This window comes from Lepisosteus platostomus, chromosome 24 (assembly GCF_059453375.1).
Source record: "Lepisosteus platostomus isolate fLepPlt1 chromosome 24, fLepPlt1.hap1, whole genome shotgun sequence".
Lineage (NCBI taxonomy): Eukaryota > Metazoa > Chordata > Actinopteri > Semionotiformes > Lepisosteidae > Lepisosteus > Lepisosteus platostomus.
Window position 1 is genome coordinate 5,287,228 of NC_142634.1, and position 17,858 is coordinate 5,305,085.

General features: G+C 46.7%; 1 protein-coding gene across 3 annotated transcripts in view; it reads right to left on the reverse strand.

The window, feature by feature from the left end:
• Nucleotides 1–9,797: 9,797 nt before the first annotated feature.
• mapk1 (mitogen-activated protein kinase 1) overlaps nucleotides 9,798–17,858 on the reverse strand; it is a 29,069-nt gene continuing 21,008 nt past the window's right edge. For 2 of the 3 annotated variants that reach the window (XM_088618150.1, XM_088618153.1), the window contains exons 5-9: nucleotides 16,773–16,887; nucleotides 15,565–15,696; nucleotides 14,226–14,335; nucleotides 13,435–13,562; nucleotides 9,798–12,958 (exon numbers count right to left, since the gene is read on the reverse strand). In XM_088618150.1, the coding sequence (XP_088474276.1) occupies nucleotides 13,446–13,562; nucleotides 14,226–14,335; nucleotides 15,565–15,696; nucleotides 16,773–16,887 (474 nt within the window). In that variant the 3' untranslated portion in view covers nucleotides 9,798–12,958; nucleotides 13,435–13,445. Of the gene's footprint in view, nucleotides 13,120–13,434; nucleotides 13,563–14,225; nucleotides 14,336–15,564; nucleotides 15,697–16,772; nucleotides 16,888–17,858 lie in introns of all 3 variants that reach the window. The other variant, XM_088618151.1, reaches the window with a different exon arrangement.

A 17,858-nucleotide genomic window follows, 5' to 3' on the forward strand; every position in this document is an offset into this window, starting at 1 on the left:
ACATAATTTGTAACTGTCAGCAGTCCACATATTGTTTATATCAGAATTACAAATAAACATCTTCTAACAATAGCACACACAAAAAAGTTAAGAATAAGCAACATCTATAGGTATAAGGTCATCAATGCTTCTAGTTAACAGTTTGGTTATGCAGAAGATATACAGAAGGCCTGTTAGGAATGCTCTGATTATGATTATATATAAAAGATCCAATCTAGTCCTTCTCCGGATATATGTTTTTTATTTCCTCATGCTTAGACCTAGTTAAGAGCTTAATGTCTTACTAGCTGGGGTATCTTCTACATTTGAATGGGCTCCAGTATGTCCAGACTCCTGCAGCTTGTGTGCGAACTGCACTCTTCACCAGCACGTTTCTCCCACTCTCTGTATGCTGCACTGGCTTCCTGTGAGGTTCAAGGCTGGTTTGAGGTTTCTCCTGCTCGTGCTGATGGGCCAGCACCAGATCAGGTTGAGGACATGATGCGTGAGTATCGTCCAGCTCGTACTCTACTCCAGCCCAAGCCCGGACTCCACAACTCCGGGACGGGTGTCTCACGTAAAGAGCTTCCTTTATCCTGGCCCTTTTCACGCTGTGGGTTACACTGGCTCTTCAGCGCGCAATATCTTTCTTCTTCGCCTTTCATTCCGTGATGCGTACAACGTGACTGCAGCTTCTTCAAAAGCTCCGGGATCCTCAAGGCAGCTGTATTATTATTAAATAACCGTCCTCTAAACGATATGAATGATCTATATATATATAAAAAACAACACTTTTAGGGAGGAGGGGATTCAGATAATGGGAATAAAGACAGTGGTGTAAATAGAATTACGGTGCAGATTTCTAAATTAAAAAAATGTCCTTGCGCTGGTTTGAACGTCGCAGAGACAGCTCGGTAGCGGTGATCGGGCTCAACACGTGAACTCGAGCGACGGCGCGGGGCGAAGCAGTCGAGGGACAGACTGCGGGTGCTTAGCGCCCTCTGCAGGGCATCTGTCTCCACAACGTCGTTTTCACCCGTACTGCTGATGAAAACAGCATGACATCATGTTGTATTTAAGAATAAGGATAAAGACGTTTTTGCGCTGACCTACGTTAATGAAACCACAAATACGATTAATTATTTTATATAATGTGTGTGGGGGGTCTATCAGTACACAGGGTGAGTCTGCGACATTCACCTTCTCCAAAACATACGGGGAGAGGTTTGGAAGAAATTCTTTGCCACAACGAACGGATTTTTTCTTTTCCTAAGGAATTCTTTCCGCGGGAGGGGTAGTATCCATCGAACAGAATCTCCCACGAAACACCGTTCCGTGCGGGATCGTGGGAATTTCTTCAGACCCTCTTTCGTGGAGAATTAGGCCTTTTCACTCAACGGTGCACGATGAATCCGCTGTAAGACGTCTTATGAGACAACGGCTGCAACTCCCCTTCCCTGCATGATTAATTGCACAAAATCTGACTAGATTGTGTCGCCTCTTGTTTTTTTGCGTTTATCACGACATTGTGCAAACATCTGTAGTACGCTATTAAGATGATAATAATAATAATAATAATAATAATAATAATAATAATAATAATAGCTTACATATATAGCGCTTTTCTGGACACTCCACTCAAAGCGCTTTACAGGTAATGGGGATCCCCTCCACCACCAGTGTGCAGCCCCACCTGGATGATGCACCAGTACGCTCACCACACACCAGCTCTCAGTGGGGAGGAGTAATGAAGCCAATTCAGAGATGGGGATTATTAGGAGGCCATGATTGGTAAGGGCCAATGGGGAATTTGGGGTTACACCCCTACTCTTTTCGAGAAACGCCCTGGGATTTTTAATGACCACAGAGAGTCAGGGCCTCGGTTTTACGTCTCATCCGAAGGACGGCGCCTGTTTACAGTGTAGTGTCCCCATCACTACACTGGGGCATTAGGACCCACATAGACCGCAGGGTGAGCACCCCCTGCTGGCCCCACTAACACCTCTTCCAGCAGCAACCTTAGTTTTTCCCCGGAGGTCTCCCATCCAGGTACTGACCAGGCTCATACCTGCTGAGCTTCAGTGGGTTGTTAGTTGTGAGTTGCAGGGTGATATTATTATTATAATAATAATAATAATAATAATAATAATAATAATAATAATAATAATAATAATAAAAACAACTTTATTTTATATAGCGCCTTTAAAGGTGGCTTCTCAAAGCGCTTTACAGGATGACAATAACAATAAATAAGAAGACTACAACAATAAATAAGAAAATTTCACAAGACAGGACACAATTATAGTTACAACAATACAACAATAACAATAGAGGAGACCGTGGAAGATGGTATTAAGAAGAGCAGAGGGGTGAAGAATGGAACCAGTTAAGTAAAGGCTTTTCTGAAGAAGAAGGTTTTGAGTCTGGATTTGAAGGAGTTTAGAGAAGGTGACTCTCTAATATCCTTGGGCAAAGAGTTCCAGAGCTTGGGGGCATAGCAGGAGAAGGCCCTGTCGCCCATACAATGTAGACGGGCTTGGGGGACAGTAAGGAGGGCAGAATTTGAAGAGCGGAGATGGCTGCTGGCAACAAGATCATTTACTTTAAACTGATTGCAGGCCTTTTAAATCAACTGAGTTTGAATGGAACAGTATGCTCCCTGTTTTTCTTTAATTATCTTTACACTACATTGGGTGGGAAAAGAGCTGAATAAGTATGAGTTTACATTTTTTAGAATTGCAAGGCGCACACGACAGCGTCCACTAGGTGGCGGTACACCCACAGTACAACACTTCTAACGGTTAGGCCGCGCAGAACAGTTGCCTTGAGTTGTGCGTGGAAATGTCACAGTCTGAAATGACACAGACAGACGCAAACTGCAGCGTTAGAGCAGGTTGTAGCAAGGTCAGTCCCAGAAGCCTGCAGTTACTGTGTGTCCTCCGCTGTGTTTAGCATCACTAGTACAATCGAGCATTTTTAGTCCTGGCTAATCATAACTCTTTTTATCCTCTTTGCAATGTTCGAAATTTAGCTAATGTGTGATCAGCAAGTAAGTACTGTTAATCTATTAGTTTTTCTTTTAAATGTCTCATCAAACTGTGTTAAGAAATTAGAGGGTTATTAGGTGCTAATTTGCGTTGCTCATCAGGAGGACTGAGGGCAGACACCATTTCTATTACTGTCACCAAGCGGCATGTTAGAGCTTTTTTGTTGTACGGCACAGTGTTTTGATTGCGGTCGCCGCTTCGCGGGTAGCAGAGGAGATCGCTCGAGTGCCGTTTGCGAGCCCGAGTGCCAAGCAGAGCGATGCGCCATTTGCGCGCAGCGGTCCGTCGTCAAGGACAGCGCGCTGCCACGGCAACGGGCCCCGCGCTGTCTTCACAGGCAAAGAAGTTCAACCCCGGAGTGGCCCCCCCACTCCCCCTCCTCTCTCATTCCCCATTCATGATTCCGAGAGCCGCGCGAGGACAGCTCCTCAGTTGCCTTGCCAACCAGGGCCTTGAATGCCACAGGGTGTCCTAGCAGCCGAGACACTCCGAGAGAGATAGGCAGGGAGACATGGGACAAGGAGGCTAATTCATTTGCCAATCAATTAACAAATTAATCAACACGGTTTCTTCCTGTGTTCTATATTTAAAATTAGTATTTTTCAAACTTCATGAACTCCATAGCGTACTTGAGCGAATGCATGGACTATAAATGCTGTGTGACAGCTATATAATTGAAGATGTCAAATAATATTACATACAGTGGCTGTTTTTGGCAGACACACCATTTAAAGTGTGAGGGGGGCACAAAAAGGAGGGGGATACAGAGAGGGGGGTCAGATTAATGACTGTTGAAAATGCTCAGCTGGCGTTGTTGTGGGTGACCTGACCTCATGTGCCTCTCACCCTGCCTGGTACTTTTGCGCTGAGAGAGCACATCCTGTCTGCGGTGGCGTTGAGGTCGCCAAGACGACAGTGGGTCAGTGGACAGAGGTCACGTTTCTCACACACACAGAGCTTTCATCTTCCCCAGTTACTCAGAGCCCAGCAGGACGGCCTGTGTGAAGCTCAGCAGGGTGAGCCTGGCCAGTACCTGGAGGGGAGACTCCTGGGAAAGCTAAGGTTGCTGCTGGAAGAGGTGTTAGTGGGGCCAGCAGGGGGCGCTCACCCTGCGGTCTGTGTGGGTCCTAATGCCCCAGTATAGTGACGGGGACACTGTCCTGTAAAAAAGCGCCGTCCTTCGGATGAGACGTAAAACCGAGGTCCTGACTCTCTGTGGTCATTAAGGGCGTTTCTCGAAAAGAGTAGGGGTGTAACCCCGGCGTCCTGGCCAGATCTACCCCAGACTTTGCCAGTCATGGCCTCCTAATAACCCCCCTCTCTGAACTGGCTTCATCACTCGGCTCTCCTCCCCACTGAGAGCTGGTGTGTGGGGAGAGGACTGGCGCATCACCCAGGCGGGGCTGCACACTGGTGCTGGTGGAGGGGATCCCCATTACCTGTAAAGTGCTTTGAGTGGAGTGTCCAGAAAAGCGCTTATAAGCAATTATTATTGTTGTTAATTATAAAGTGATCCAAAGGGTCTCCTCTCGTTTTCAAGCTTGTTTATGAGTTTGTTTCTGAAACCAGAATACCAAAGCCTCACGTCCTGCCCCCCCCCCCCTCCCAGGAGCTGAGCTTGCTGGCCCATGGGGCAGAACCTGAGGCAGTTCAATCGGCGAAATCAATGGTCCATCTCCTTTGAAGACCCGGGGTTTTTAAAGTGCTGGCGCTCACAGCTGCAATGCAGTTTGACCTCCGGCTGCGCACTGCCCAGTGGCTCTCCAGTTCACTTTCATGTCTGTGAAGGAGCTCAGCAGAGCAGATATCAAAGCCTGATGAAGCCCGAGGACTTCAGGTAGTCTGCGTTCTGTGCAAGAATGAATCTCCGAAGCCCGTGAACTGCGACGTCATCGTCGACCTTGAGGTAGAGAGCAGGCTGGCGTGATCGGTCTGTCTGCTGCACCAGCTCGTCTTGGCCCTCGTCAGAGACGCTTTAAAGAAACACACTGTGTTCCACATCACATACTTCCTCCTTGGAAGACATCACACAATCTGATATGTAAGGGAACAGCCCCTACAAACAGGCACTGCACTCCCAAGCTGTTTTACTGTTATTTAGACATAGGTTTTGAACTTTGGTACAAAGACAGAAGCAGAAGAGGAAAGTAGGGTTTAAAAGTCAGCCAACCCTGACTTACATGTGGACAGGCTGCCTTTTTTCTTATTAGTTCTTAGCTCATACCAATCTAACAAGCTATCTGGGCCATTATATAGAACCAGAACACGTTCACTGAGTGTATCTTCAGCTTTTATTATATGGGTGGGGTACAAGTGGATATTACGTAGAAGAGCATTTTAAACGGAGAACAGGAGGCACTTCTTTCCCCAGAGAGTGGTGGGAGTGTGGAACAAGCGACGCAGCCATGCTGCTGAAGCTGATCGCCAGAATTCATTCAAGAAACAGCTGGATGAGATCCTGGGATCAATTACCAAACAGGGTCGTTTCTAATCTTTATCATGTTCTAATGAGCGGGGAAACTAATGTTCAGGAGCCCGGACAGACACGTTCGTTATATATCAAATACATTTTTCTTGAACACTTCTACAGTGTTTGATAATCCTCTTATTTTGGCTGTGAAGGAAGAACGTGTACCTTTTGCAGAAAAGATTGTCAAAGCCTGAGACGCCTGGGGCTTCGGGTAGGTTATGTTCTTTGTAAGAATAAATCGTCTGCAAACCTACTAACTATATCAGCATCTAGATGATCACTGATATAGATTAGGAAGAGCAGTTGTCCTCAAGTCCCTGAGGTCATGTCATGTCATTCGCCAAACCGCTTTATACCCTACGGCGTCGCGGGAAGCCGGAGCCTACTGGGCAAGCAACAAGCGCAGGGCAGGGTTCACCCTGGAGGGGGCGCCAGTCCATCGCAGGGCAAGTGCAAGCCAGTCACACATGGGGACAATTTGGAGGCCACAGTAAATTTGGCCCGGACACCAGGATAACTCCCTACTCTTCTCGAGAAATGCCCGGGAATCTTTAATGACCACTGAGAGTCAGGACCACAGTTTAATCTCATCCGAAAGATGGTGCCCATTACAGTATAAAGTGTTCCCCACCAGTATACCAGGGCATTAGGACCCACATAGACCACAGGGTGGGTGCCCCCCACTGGTCCCACTAACACCAATTCCAGCAGCAACCATAGCTTCCCAGGAGGTCTCCCATCCAGGTACTGACCAGGCTCAATGCATTTTGCTTATCTTCAGTGGAAAGCCAGTTGAGAGCTGCAGGGTGATATGGCTGCTGCCCAGATCCCTGCGGTACTGCACTAATTACATCTGGAAAACAAATCTACTGATTTTTCTCATTTAATGTTACCTGTTTTTTTTCAGGGTAAAAAATATGTAACGACTGGTACGTTTTCTGGATGAGCCATTGAGCTCCATTGGGGATTCAATGCAAACAGTGCATACATAAAGTATATACTGTATACTACAGTTAGCACACTAGGCATTGCAGGGGGGCATGGCGCTTAGTACTGCTGTGTCACAGCACCCTGTGTGTGGAGTTTGCATGTTCCCCTCTGTCCATTGGTTTTCCTTCCATGGTCTGAAGACATGCCGTCATGGGCCTAAGTGAATGTGTACTTCTGTAAGACCGACACCCCACCCCAAGTGCACTCTTGCTCCGTCTTGTGCTTGCTGCTTCGTGCTTCTTGGTGCCTCAGGATAAAAGTCATAGCAGAAAACATGTGGAATGCATGCTGGAAGACATGCTACATAATGCATATTCACATCCTGATCAGACCGATCTTAGTCGCCCAATACATTCGATTGTTTCTAATATTTTGGCCAGAGGCTGTATGCAGTTGTCTAGTCCAACAGTGGCATGCCTTCTTGGACAAATGAGCTATTTGGATGTCCAAAAGCTCTCATTGTGCGTTGGAATCGTAGGAAGTGTTGTTTCTGCTATGTGAAGGAGTCAGCAGCAATGCCACACACAGAGCTCAAGACCGTCTGTATATTACCTGTCAACATCAGAACAGAGCTTTTTATAGAAAGCTATTACCCCAATAACACAAGCTGCAAAAGAACATTGCTTTTAATTTTGTAACTGAAGTAGGATTCGTATCATTCAGGATATCCTTCTGAAAACAGTGATTCACTCATTTATTAAAAAGAGGTTCTGGAAACCTAGCTCTACATTCCCTCGCACAAGTACCAGGAAATCAAAGTCAGACAAACAGACATCGTACATTCATTAGCTTACGACAGCACATGGCACGAGGTTAGTCATTATAGTGACTAGCGAGCAGGAAGGGCAGCCTCACGACACGATTTTTGCAAAAATCTCGCCCATGGCAACAATTGGTGGTGGTGGAGGGGATCCCCATTACCTGTAAAGCGCTTTGAGTGGAGTGTCCAGAAAAGAGCTATATAAGTGTAAGCAATTATTATTATTATTATTATTATTATTAACACGACGACTTGCAGTACAAAGTTCACAATTTTATGCTTAATTCAGAATGTGTAACATTTTGCGATGCCATCAGTTAATTTATTTTGTGACCAAGATTTAATAACCGATGTAATAAATTCTAAGAAAGCATCACTTAAAAGGGGAATTTTTTAATTTTTTAAAGAAATGGAGAGAGCCTGGGGTCAGAGCGCATTTATACAGCGCCCCTGGAGCAGTTGGGGTTCAGGGCCTTGCTCAGGGGCCCAAGGGAGTAGGATTCTTTTGGCAGCTGCAGGATTTGAACCGGCAACCTTCCAGCCACAGGCGCAGATCCTTAGAGCCACAGAGCCACTGCTCCGCCCCAAAATTATGTTTAAGACCTAAGTTGAGATGTGCATTAAATATGGTTTTATGGGTTTTACAACTAAGAGCAATATCTCTATTGGATTAAAAGCGCTTTATTCACCAGCCTGCTTGTTTACAGTGTAATTGGGCTGCTTCAGGTCAGCTGATGTTTTGTTGCCTCAATCTGATTGACAGAACATGGCGCTATGCATATCTGGAAATGTAGTTTATTTCGTGGTGTAAATCGGAGGCTTTTTAATGTGATTTGGCACGTTACAGTTTTAGTTTTATTGTGGTTTGAAATGCACTCGTCCATGCTGACTCTTTCTAACCCCGAAATAGAAGAAAAGTCGCAGCTCTCCTTTCAGACCCACACACCCTCACCACAGCCTCAGCTGAAGCTTCAGGAAGGAGATGGAGCTGGGGTACGGATAGCGCACAAAGGTGAAATATTTCAGGATGTACTGAACATGCAGAACAGCAGTAATATATGCTCACACCCTGATCTTGGTGCTTGCTGAGGTCTGAGGAGTTAGTTGTGGTTCCAGTCCTGGTACTGGAGACCCACACACCTGTCAACTCTTGGTCCAGCAAAGTTGTCAGCTGCACCAGTGAATCTGTAATTGACTTAATGGGACTTAAAAGGATTAATTTGAACTGTGTGGCTGTTTTCAGATTTGAAACCGACTGGAGGCAGCCTTTTAACTATGTTCCCCAATTTAAACGGAATCAAATGAAAATGAAAAAGCAGCTTATTAATTTAATTAAGGCTTCAACGAAGTAATTAAGCTCAGCTGGAATAAAAAGCAGCAGGCGGCAGCCGCCAGGACCAGGACTTGGAAACCCTGCATTGGATTGTGGCTATTTCTTATTATTCTTATTTTGGTCACAGGCTGCATGCATGAAACCGTTTTGTTTTTTAAATACAGCTGTTTTAGGTAATGACAACCACATCGCTTTGTACAGAAACAAGACTTCCCTTGTACTTCTCTTCCACAGCAGGGCTACACATGCAGGCGATTGATTGCTCGAGTCTGCTTGGCAAGAGCAATCGCTCACAGAACCACCAGCAGCCATTTCTTCTCGCTTTGTAACTGCCATTATCTCTCAGGCAGCCTTATTGGCTATTAGCCTGCATTTTGAGATTTCTTCCCCTTTAATTCTGCATACAAAACCTGCCTTGGCTAATTGTTCTGTAACCAGAATGACAGCATTTATAATTTGGAATGTCTTCTCTTTCGGCAGCTCTACTCTTATTTTCTCCTGCACAGCATCAAATTAACATCTTTAAAAAAAGAGTTGTCACTTGAAAAGTACTCCTCCTCCTTTTATATTTCCTCCACATGCAAATGATGGCTTGAGATGTCAGTGTGTGCGATATCCCCGTCTTATAAGTATAGATTAGGAGAAAAAGCAGGAAGAGCTCGTTCAAGGAGGGGAGGGGGAACTCGATTCCATGAGTTGTTGAACACAATAAGGCTGTTCCTCCATTACAATGAAACTGTGCTAGTGTCTGACCTACAGCTATACCAACTGGACTTCCTGATGGTCATTAAAGAGCTCAACCTTGAGCAGAGTAGTATTCTCTGTGCAAGATAAGAAGCCCCACTGACACAATCGACCCCACGGGCTTTTCCCCACAGTCTAAAGTGAAACACAAACCGGGGGACACAGATGAAAATAGCTGGCAGCACAGTTTAAACTGAGAAGCAGATGCAGTTCTTTACGCAAAGGGTTGTGGGGGTCTGGAACAAGCCGTCACGGGACCGAAGCTGATGCCCTCATTGCTTGGAAGAAGCCAAGGTAGGATGTCCTTGGATGTATTGGCAAACTACCCGCTGTGCTAGATGGGCTAAAACTCTTGTCTCTTGTTTCCAGCTGTTATGTCTTGTTTATTGTGATGAAGAGACTAGGAGCACCTTTAAAAAAAAAAATCTGTGTGGGAGGGGAAAAAAGGAATCGCAATAACGCATCAAACAAAACTGGGGTACAGTGTTTATTTATTGGGGCTTCCCTGGGTTACATGTCCTTGCGGAGATGAAAACACTACAGACTGACATCAGCGATTCAACGGGGCTTGGCTGTAGGCCACCACAGCAGAGGAGTGAAATCTGCCATTGTGGTAGAAGAAAAGACCTTGAAAGTTAATTCTGTTACCCTATACAGCCATTAGTTTGACTGCTGTAAAAAAAAAAAAGATCTGATCTGAGAAACCAACCCCCGCATGCGGTTTTAAAAATAAAATAGGATCCATTTCCAGCTACTTGTACAATCCTACACCCAGAACAAAACCCAGGAGAGCCGTTGTTTTTTTTCTTAGTGAATTCACAATAAAAAGATATTTGAAACATACTTACATAGTATTAGTTTAATACATGGAAACAATTTATTTTTTTTAAACAAGATTAATATTCACTAGGAACATAACATTCATTGAACAATAAAAAAAAGGCTTACATAAAACATCCAAAAGAAATAAGGCCAAAAACAATAATTAAAAAACAAAACAAAACCAAAAAAAAAGCTAAATCTTTTCACCTTTTCAATATAGAACAATCACAAAGCTGTGGCAATATTTTTTTTAATTACATATCTGTGAGAATAAAGATTAATTTTAAAAGGAATAACTTGCAATCACAACTGATCCCCACCTAAACAAAGCTGCGCGAGAAATCTTGTTATACAAGACTAAGAAAGGCACAAAAACAGACGGGTTTGCACGAGAAGTCTGCAGAAGCTATCAACAGTATTTGCAATGTCCCCATGGGACTCGTATATCCACCCTGTCCGTCCCTAAAGGATTCCAACATTCACACCCTAACAGAGCAGCGGTCACTAACTCGGCACCGACAGAGACGTGAGCGCATTCCACACAGCACAGCGCAGAGCAGCGCCCTCTGGCGTCAAGAAAGAACAGCGCACGAACAGTTCATCAAAAATACGCTTCCTTCCGCAGTACAGGAAGTGCCCCTCGGGAAAAACTGAGGACTTCCTGCCTCACCTGAATAACGTGGGCGGGCGCTGCCCAGCTTGTTCAATACACGGTGAACTGCAGCACAGACCCGATAAGCACACATTTCTGACAACCATTATAGCGGAACAGCATGCCGACTCTTGCCGCTTGTCAAATGCGAGATATTTCTCCCATATCCAGTGATGTAAAACTCCACTTAACCGATTACCGAGTGGCTAATACATATATAAAAATCAACTTTCCACTCCCCCCCACCCCGAAAAAATAAATTGTGGAGCATAAAACACACATATTAAAATCAGTTATCTTTGCGAGTCCTTGACATTTAAATTTTTTTTTGTTACAGGAGCTTTAATTTCCGTTTTTAAACCACAGAACATCAGATACAAATCTGAAAGATAAGAAAAAAAACCCACCCTCCACTATTACATCTACAATGCACAAGGTAGGGAGACATCCCAGAATTCGCCCAGTGGAAAGCTCAGAGGAGTGTGGCACTTACACAGTCTTTGTATCGAGAGCTTTTAACAGTCATGCGAGGGCACAGTCTTTTGTTACAAGGCAAGAGAAAAAACTCACCACAAAGGGAGAAAGAGAGGAGGCACTGCACCGGAAAAAAAGATTTGAAAGACAAGAATGTCTAAGCCAACTCCAAACTGCACAAACCAAATCCACAGATACTAGGCCTGAGCCGCAAGAAAGAGAGAGAGAGAGAGAACACATCGTAGTTAACGCATGATCGTGTGCTAGTGGTTAGGTCATTTTCTTTCAGCTTTGCTAAACTGGAAGTTATACAAAAAGATTGCGTCTGACAGGGCAATACACTGAAGGAGACAGGCTCAGTCGAGCTTCAGAAAGCCTGCAGCACAGACGCAAGAAGGACCCTTCCTGTTCAGTGCTGGGTGAAGATATCTGTGCTGTTAGACTGACAAGAAATGAGGACTTCCAGGCTGCATAACAACACTTGGGATTTGAGAGTCTGACGTTGAACCCGACACAATCACCGGGTTCTGATGAGACACATTCAGGCGGCAGTTTTTTTGGTGTATTTAAAAAAAAAAATGGTGGCAAATCATTATTTGTGGGAAAAGATCAGATGCAAAGACCAGGACAGAGACATGAAATCGAAGGAGCTTGCAGGACACGGTCGGGGGATGGGGGGATTTAACATCTGAAACTGGGGAATGAAAGGTGCTAGATTGAGCATGCCCCCTTTGAGGGGGGGAGGGGGGACAACAACTTCAGAAGCAACCTTCTTTGCATTGACCAGAGTGAGAAAGAAGCGCACACTCATCACAGCCTTGGCTATTTTCTTGGACTTGAAGTCATGGGTTTTCGGTTGTTAAAAAATTGAGGAAAGAAATGCACTCGTGTTTGGGACTAAGAGGGGGAGAAAAAAAACCTGTCCTGTACTAGGACTACATGGAGATGAATGCAAGGAGCTTTGGGAAAACAAATCAGTGTTGATAATTCAGCGCTTGATTAGCAAGGGCTTTCTGACCAGGTTCTTCGAGACCGCTGGGCCACAAGCCTGCCCTGCACAGCTCTAATAGCGCTCGAGCCCTTTGCGTCTTTAACACGGGAGACGAGGCGTTTACCGAACGCGCTGCTCCCAGACGCAGCGGGGGAAAGACGCCTCGCCTGCGAAAAGTCTCGCCTGCCCCCCCCGATTCGCTTTCAGATCCAAAAGGGTGCCCCCGTTTCCCCGAACGTTACTCGAGGAAGTCCACTCCCAGCCCGACGGGGAGTTTCCGTCACTCCCCGAGCCCCCCTCACCCTACCCCCCGACCTCCGCAAACCCCACAACACCTCCTCGGGCGCCCGCCGCGTCCGGAAACCGGCGGGGAGAGAACCCGGCGACGCTCGACACAGGCTTTCGGCGAAACGCGCTTCTGTAACAAAACCGTGGCCATGCAAGGGGACACCAGCAGCAGCAGGGGCGGCGGTGGCAGTCTGAAGTCCACACACAGTGGAGGAAAGTGAGAAGAAGGGAAGGGAGGTAGGGCAGGGCCCCACTCTGCTGGACAGACGCCGGCGCTCTTTCGGGGGGGGGGGGGGGTTGGTTGGGGGGGAGGCTGGATGGGCAAGCCAAGACGAAGCCACAGCACATCGTTGAGGAGAAGCTGGAAGGAGGAACAACAGCTTTGTGACAAGAGCACTCCGGGAAAGGCTGCAGGGGAGAGAGAGAGAGAGGAGAGAGAGACGGGAGCACTGTTAGTGTCCTGGGATTCAGGCGGGGAGGGGAAACGCGGGGCTGGAGATATTCCGTGGTCCGTCACGAAGCACAATGCTCTTTCACTGGATCTCCCCTTCCAGGATGCTGGAGCGATCCTGCAGGTGGTGGGGTGGAGAGAAAAAGAAACTGCACCTCCGACTTTCAATTCTGACCTCAGTGTAAGGCAATGTAACCAGGTGACAAGGGGCGGGCACAGGGATTGGGAGCATGGCTGATGGATAGTTCGATGCTACATGTTGTGGTACTTATGCCCTGTGGTCTAGTGTAGTGGGTTGGAACCCTGACCACTGCTCCACCCTGCGGTCTTCAGGGGTGGAAGGAGTGTCTTGTGTCACAGAGAAAATGGCTCTACAACGGATAGAGTGGGAAGTCTTCTGGAACACTCACACACGGACTGTGGCACAATGTACCTGTTTGAGAATTAGGACCGGTAGCCGGGCTGGAACCTGGCTGTTTCTTCAAAGATCAGCTCCTTCAAGGTCTCTTTGGGCAGGTCGTCCAGCTCCATGTCAAACTTGAATGGCGCCTCTGCCACAGGCTGGAGGAGGGAGAGGAGAAAGACTCAGATTCCGAGATTCGGCACTGAAAATCCGCGATGGCTCGGAACAGGGCCTGAGCCTCCCCACATATTCTTACAGACAAAAATAGGCCCGTCTGAGGGCCTCCCAGGCCAGGGGAATGACATGGAGAGAGAGAGAGGGTGCAGATACTGTTTATTTTAATTCATTCCTTAAACTTCTATAGCTCTTTTCTGGACACTCCACTCAGAGCTCTTTACAGGTAATGGGGATCCCCTCCACCACCAGTGTGCAGCCCCACCTGGATGATGCCCCAGTCCTCTCCCCACACACCAGCTCTCAGTGGGGAGGAGAGCAGAGTGATGAAGCCAGTTCAGAGATGGGGGTTATTAGGAGGCCATGACTGGTAAAGGCCAGGGGGTAATTTGGACAGGACGCCGGGGTTACATCTTCCAAGTGCTAGATCTGCATGAATAAAACCCGTCTTGCCCAGACGCTCAAGTTCAAGAGTAGATTTTCTATTAATCTATTTTTCTGGATTCTCCAACAGTCAAGTAGTTAACAGAAGCCAGCACGGTTTAGATTAGGATCTGGCAATCCGTGCTCCATCTTGCATACCTGAATCGCATTTCCAGAACCTCACACCCGCAAATTAAGCATGAAACCACAGAAATCCACCCTACCTCGTCTGTTGGGTCATAATACTGCTCCAGATAGGGGTGGGCCAAAGCTTCCTCCACCTCAATCCTCTTGTGGGGGTTGAAGGTCAACATCTTATCCAGCAGATCCAAAGCTAGGACGGAGGGAAAGGGAAGAATCTGCAACTTGAAACTTGCCAAAACAAACCCAGCCCACCGAGCAGACTCGACGCACGGCAAGTACCGCACAAACGCCACAGCGCTCGTCACGGGCGCGGGAAGCAACTTGCTGAGACCCGCTCTCACAACCCCTCGTCACACCATCCCAGGAAACGCCGCAACCCGAGTCGCGCGGAAAAGTCATTGATTTAAAAACGAAACGGGGGCTTGTTTCTGAAACTCAGCAGTGCATTTCAAACCGAGAGCAATTATATTATTATTATTAATAATTGCTTACACTTATATAGTGCTTTTCTGGACACTCCACTCAAAGTGCTTTCCAGGTAAGGGGGATCCCCTCCCCACACACCAGCTCTCAGTGGGGAGGAGAGCAGAGTGATGAAGCCAGTTCAGAGATCTATTGTGTGTCTATCGTACTGTGCACGTCCAGAGAGAATAAGAATCTTCCTGTACATGTGCATACGGCAGATAAACTCCTCTTCCTCTCTAGGGGATCAACTAGTTTCCAACTACTAAATGAGGCAGGGAGATCACACTTTTAAGGATGAGCCCAATGACTCCAAATACTACTGAAAAGATTGAAGAGTCTTGCTGTAAACAAAATATTTAACATCCCTTTTAAATGGTGTTCCTCCATTTTACTAATGGGTGTACGCATAGAGGGGTGACGCAGTGTTTAGTTTTGCTGGCTCACAGCCCTGGGGCTCCGGGTTCGAATCCGGACCTGGGGTGCTGTCTGTGTGGAGTTCATATGGATTTCCTCCAGGTGCTCTGGTTTCCTCCCACAGTGCTGGTAGGTTAATTTGCGTCCGGGAAAATCGGCCCTGGTCTGAGTGTCTGTGTCATTCTTCCTGTGTCAGCCCTGCGACAAACTGGTATCCTGTCCTGCCTTACACTTGCTGATGGATGCATCTAGATCAGATTAAACTGACCACTGGGCCTTTATATCATTCATTTACCCTCCTCGTTTTGTAATTTTTCTTATGCTCTTATGTGCTAGGCAGTGGCCACAAGTGTTACAGCTCTTCCATGTCGTTTTTTTTTTATTGTACAAAGGAAGTTGGTCACGCAGTGCGCGTCTTTTATCTGGACGTCTGTGACCCTATCAGAAGGAAACACAAACGCCTCGGCCTCACGGCGGGGAAGCTCAACAAGACCGTTTCCTACGCCGCGCCGCGGCTCGCCGGAACGTCAAGACGCTGACCTTTGGGATCCGCGTTGGGGAACAGTCGGTTCCAGGGGACCTTGTTCCTGAGCGGCAGGGACAGCAAGTAATTTCTGGCCTTAATGTTGATGATGCAGTTGAGGTCCTCCTGAGAAGGAGAGCCCAGAATTCCTGTAGGAGCAGCGGATGAGAAGAGACGGGAGCTCACGGTCAAACCTCAGAACATCAAAGGGCGACTCCTCCTTTCGGTGCCATTTCCACGCATGAAATGGAAAAGGCAGCAGACGGAGGAGTGGATCATCAGCCTTGGCTCTGAACAAGCCTGGTTCGCTCAGGAAGCCCACATACATTTTTTTCCATCATATACTCTTTAGCTAAACACAGTGCAACAGTTTTTTTTGTTGTTGTTGTTTGCTGGCGAGGAGGAAATAAAGGAAACGTTTCTCGACTACAAAAACCAAGAACTTCCAAGCATGTTGCGCGCAGAGCTTGTGGCATCTTCGATACAGTTCTGGCTCCCCAGATGGCCAGTTCTGTAGCGCTTAAAACACGACTTAATTAAAATACAGCCGGATATAAGCCATCAATTACGAGAATGTCTACTTAGCAGCATCGGGTTCACAGACAGAAAAGCACCCTGTGCGCTCGTTATCGAGACTGCAGTTCAGGATCAAACCCCGATGCCACGAAAAACATTCTCCGTAGCTGCTAACAATTCGCACAAAACACTAAAGGTTTTTAGAACGTAAAACAAAATATATAGACTGATACTATATTTCCGGCACACAGGCAATATATCAACAAGTATTTCAACCTGGAAAGAAATGTTTTTGCTCACAGTCTACCCACAGGAAACCTGATACCACTAACAGACCGAGGGAGATGAGAACACGCAGCACGGTATGCAGCCAAACGGCACCCAGCAAGCCAGGGACCCCAGAGTGTGGGCCGTGGGGTCCCCTGCTTGACGAAGGCGACAGCAGAATGGGCTGCACTCCAAATCCAGTGCAGATTGATCCATTTCGGGTTTTAAAAGCTGCAGACTATCTATCATCCAGTCTAGCAACCCGATGCTGGTTAGTTCAAAATCAACTCGCCTTTGCACAGGAACGAAGGGACGCAGTCAAAACATGAAACATAACGCGCGTCTCGCTTCATCAGCGGTATTCCTGCTATGCAACAGGGGATTTTTTTGTTCATCATCCTGCATGCGAAGGGGAAAGAAAAGATGACAACAAGCTGTTTACCGAGAATGTGGTTGAGCTGATCCAGATAGTGTTTTCCAGGGAAGATGGGCCTGTTGGACAGCATTTCAGCTAGGATACATCCCACGGACCAGATATCGATGGATTTGGTGTAACCCTGCAGGCACAAACGCAGCTGTTACAGCCAAGCCAACAAGCGGGCGATGCAAACCGAGACACTGCGCCGCTTCCCCCAGTGCTCTCTCGTAACAAAATCGCCAGACCGCTACTGCAATGTGACTGTGCATCCACAGAACCTTACTGAAAAAAACAAACAAATCGAAAAAAATAAAAATACTTGCAACCATCATTCATGATGGCTATATTAGCGAATAGGCAGGTAATGGGCTCATTACTACCTCCCAGTTGTTAAATACAGCCGAATGCATTCTGGACTGATGCAGACCAAGATACTGGGCATAGTACTGCTGATCCAAAAAAACCTGCTGCAACAGGAACTCTTCCCTTGATAACATCACTACCACTCTGTAGTCAGAGATGCTGCTGAATAGCAACTTTCACCAATATCTGCAGAATTCCTCGAACTTTGAAGCGCAAAAACCATTTTACAGGTTCAGGCGTCTCGACACTAAGATCCACAGGACCGGAGCAGCTACCTTAAAACAATTTTACGGTCGGGAGGAAATAAACTTGTAACCTTGTGGACAACAAACTGCACATTTTCTCTCGCGCTTGGTGTATGATGGGAAATGCCAGTTACCATCCAAGCAAACATCTGCTTAACGGGGACAGAGTTTGGAGACCCAGTAACGTCCAACACGAGCGATATCACAGCTTAAGCCTACAAAATAGCATTATCATCAAAGACTGAAAGCCGAAAAATAGCAGCTATAAGGGCAAGTCAACTTTCCGTGGGCAAAAATCAGCCCCACAGTTTTTAACTGCTCGACAGCGAAACGCAATGTAACACACAAGCGGGGATGATGAGGAAGTGAATGTAAAACTGATATTAGGAGGCACTTCTATGCACAAAGAGTTGTGGGAATCCAGAACAAGCCATGTTATTGAAACTTCGGCTACTTTCTAAGATACAGGTGCATGAGATCCCTTAGATCAATTAACTACCGA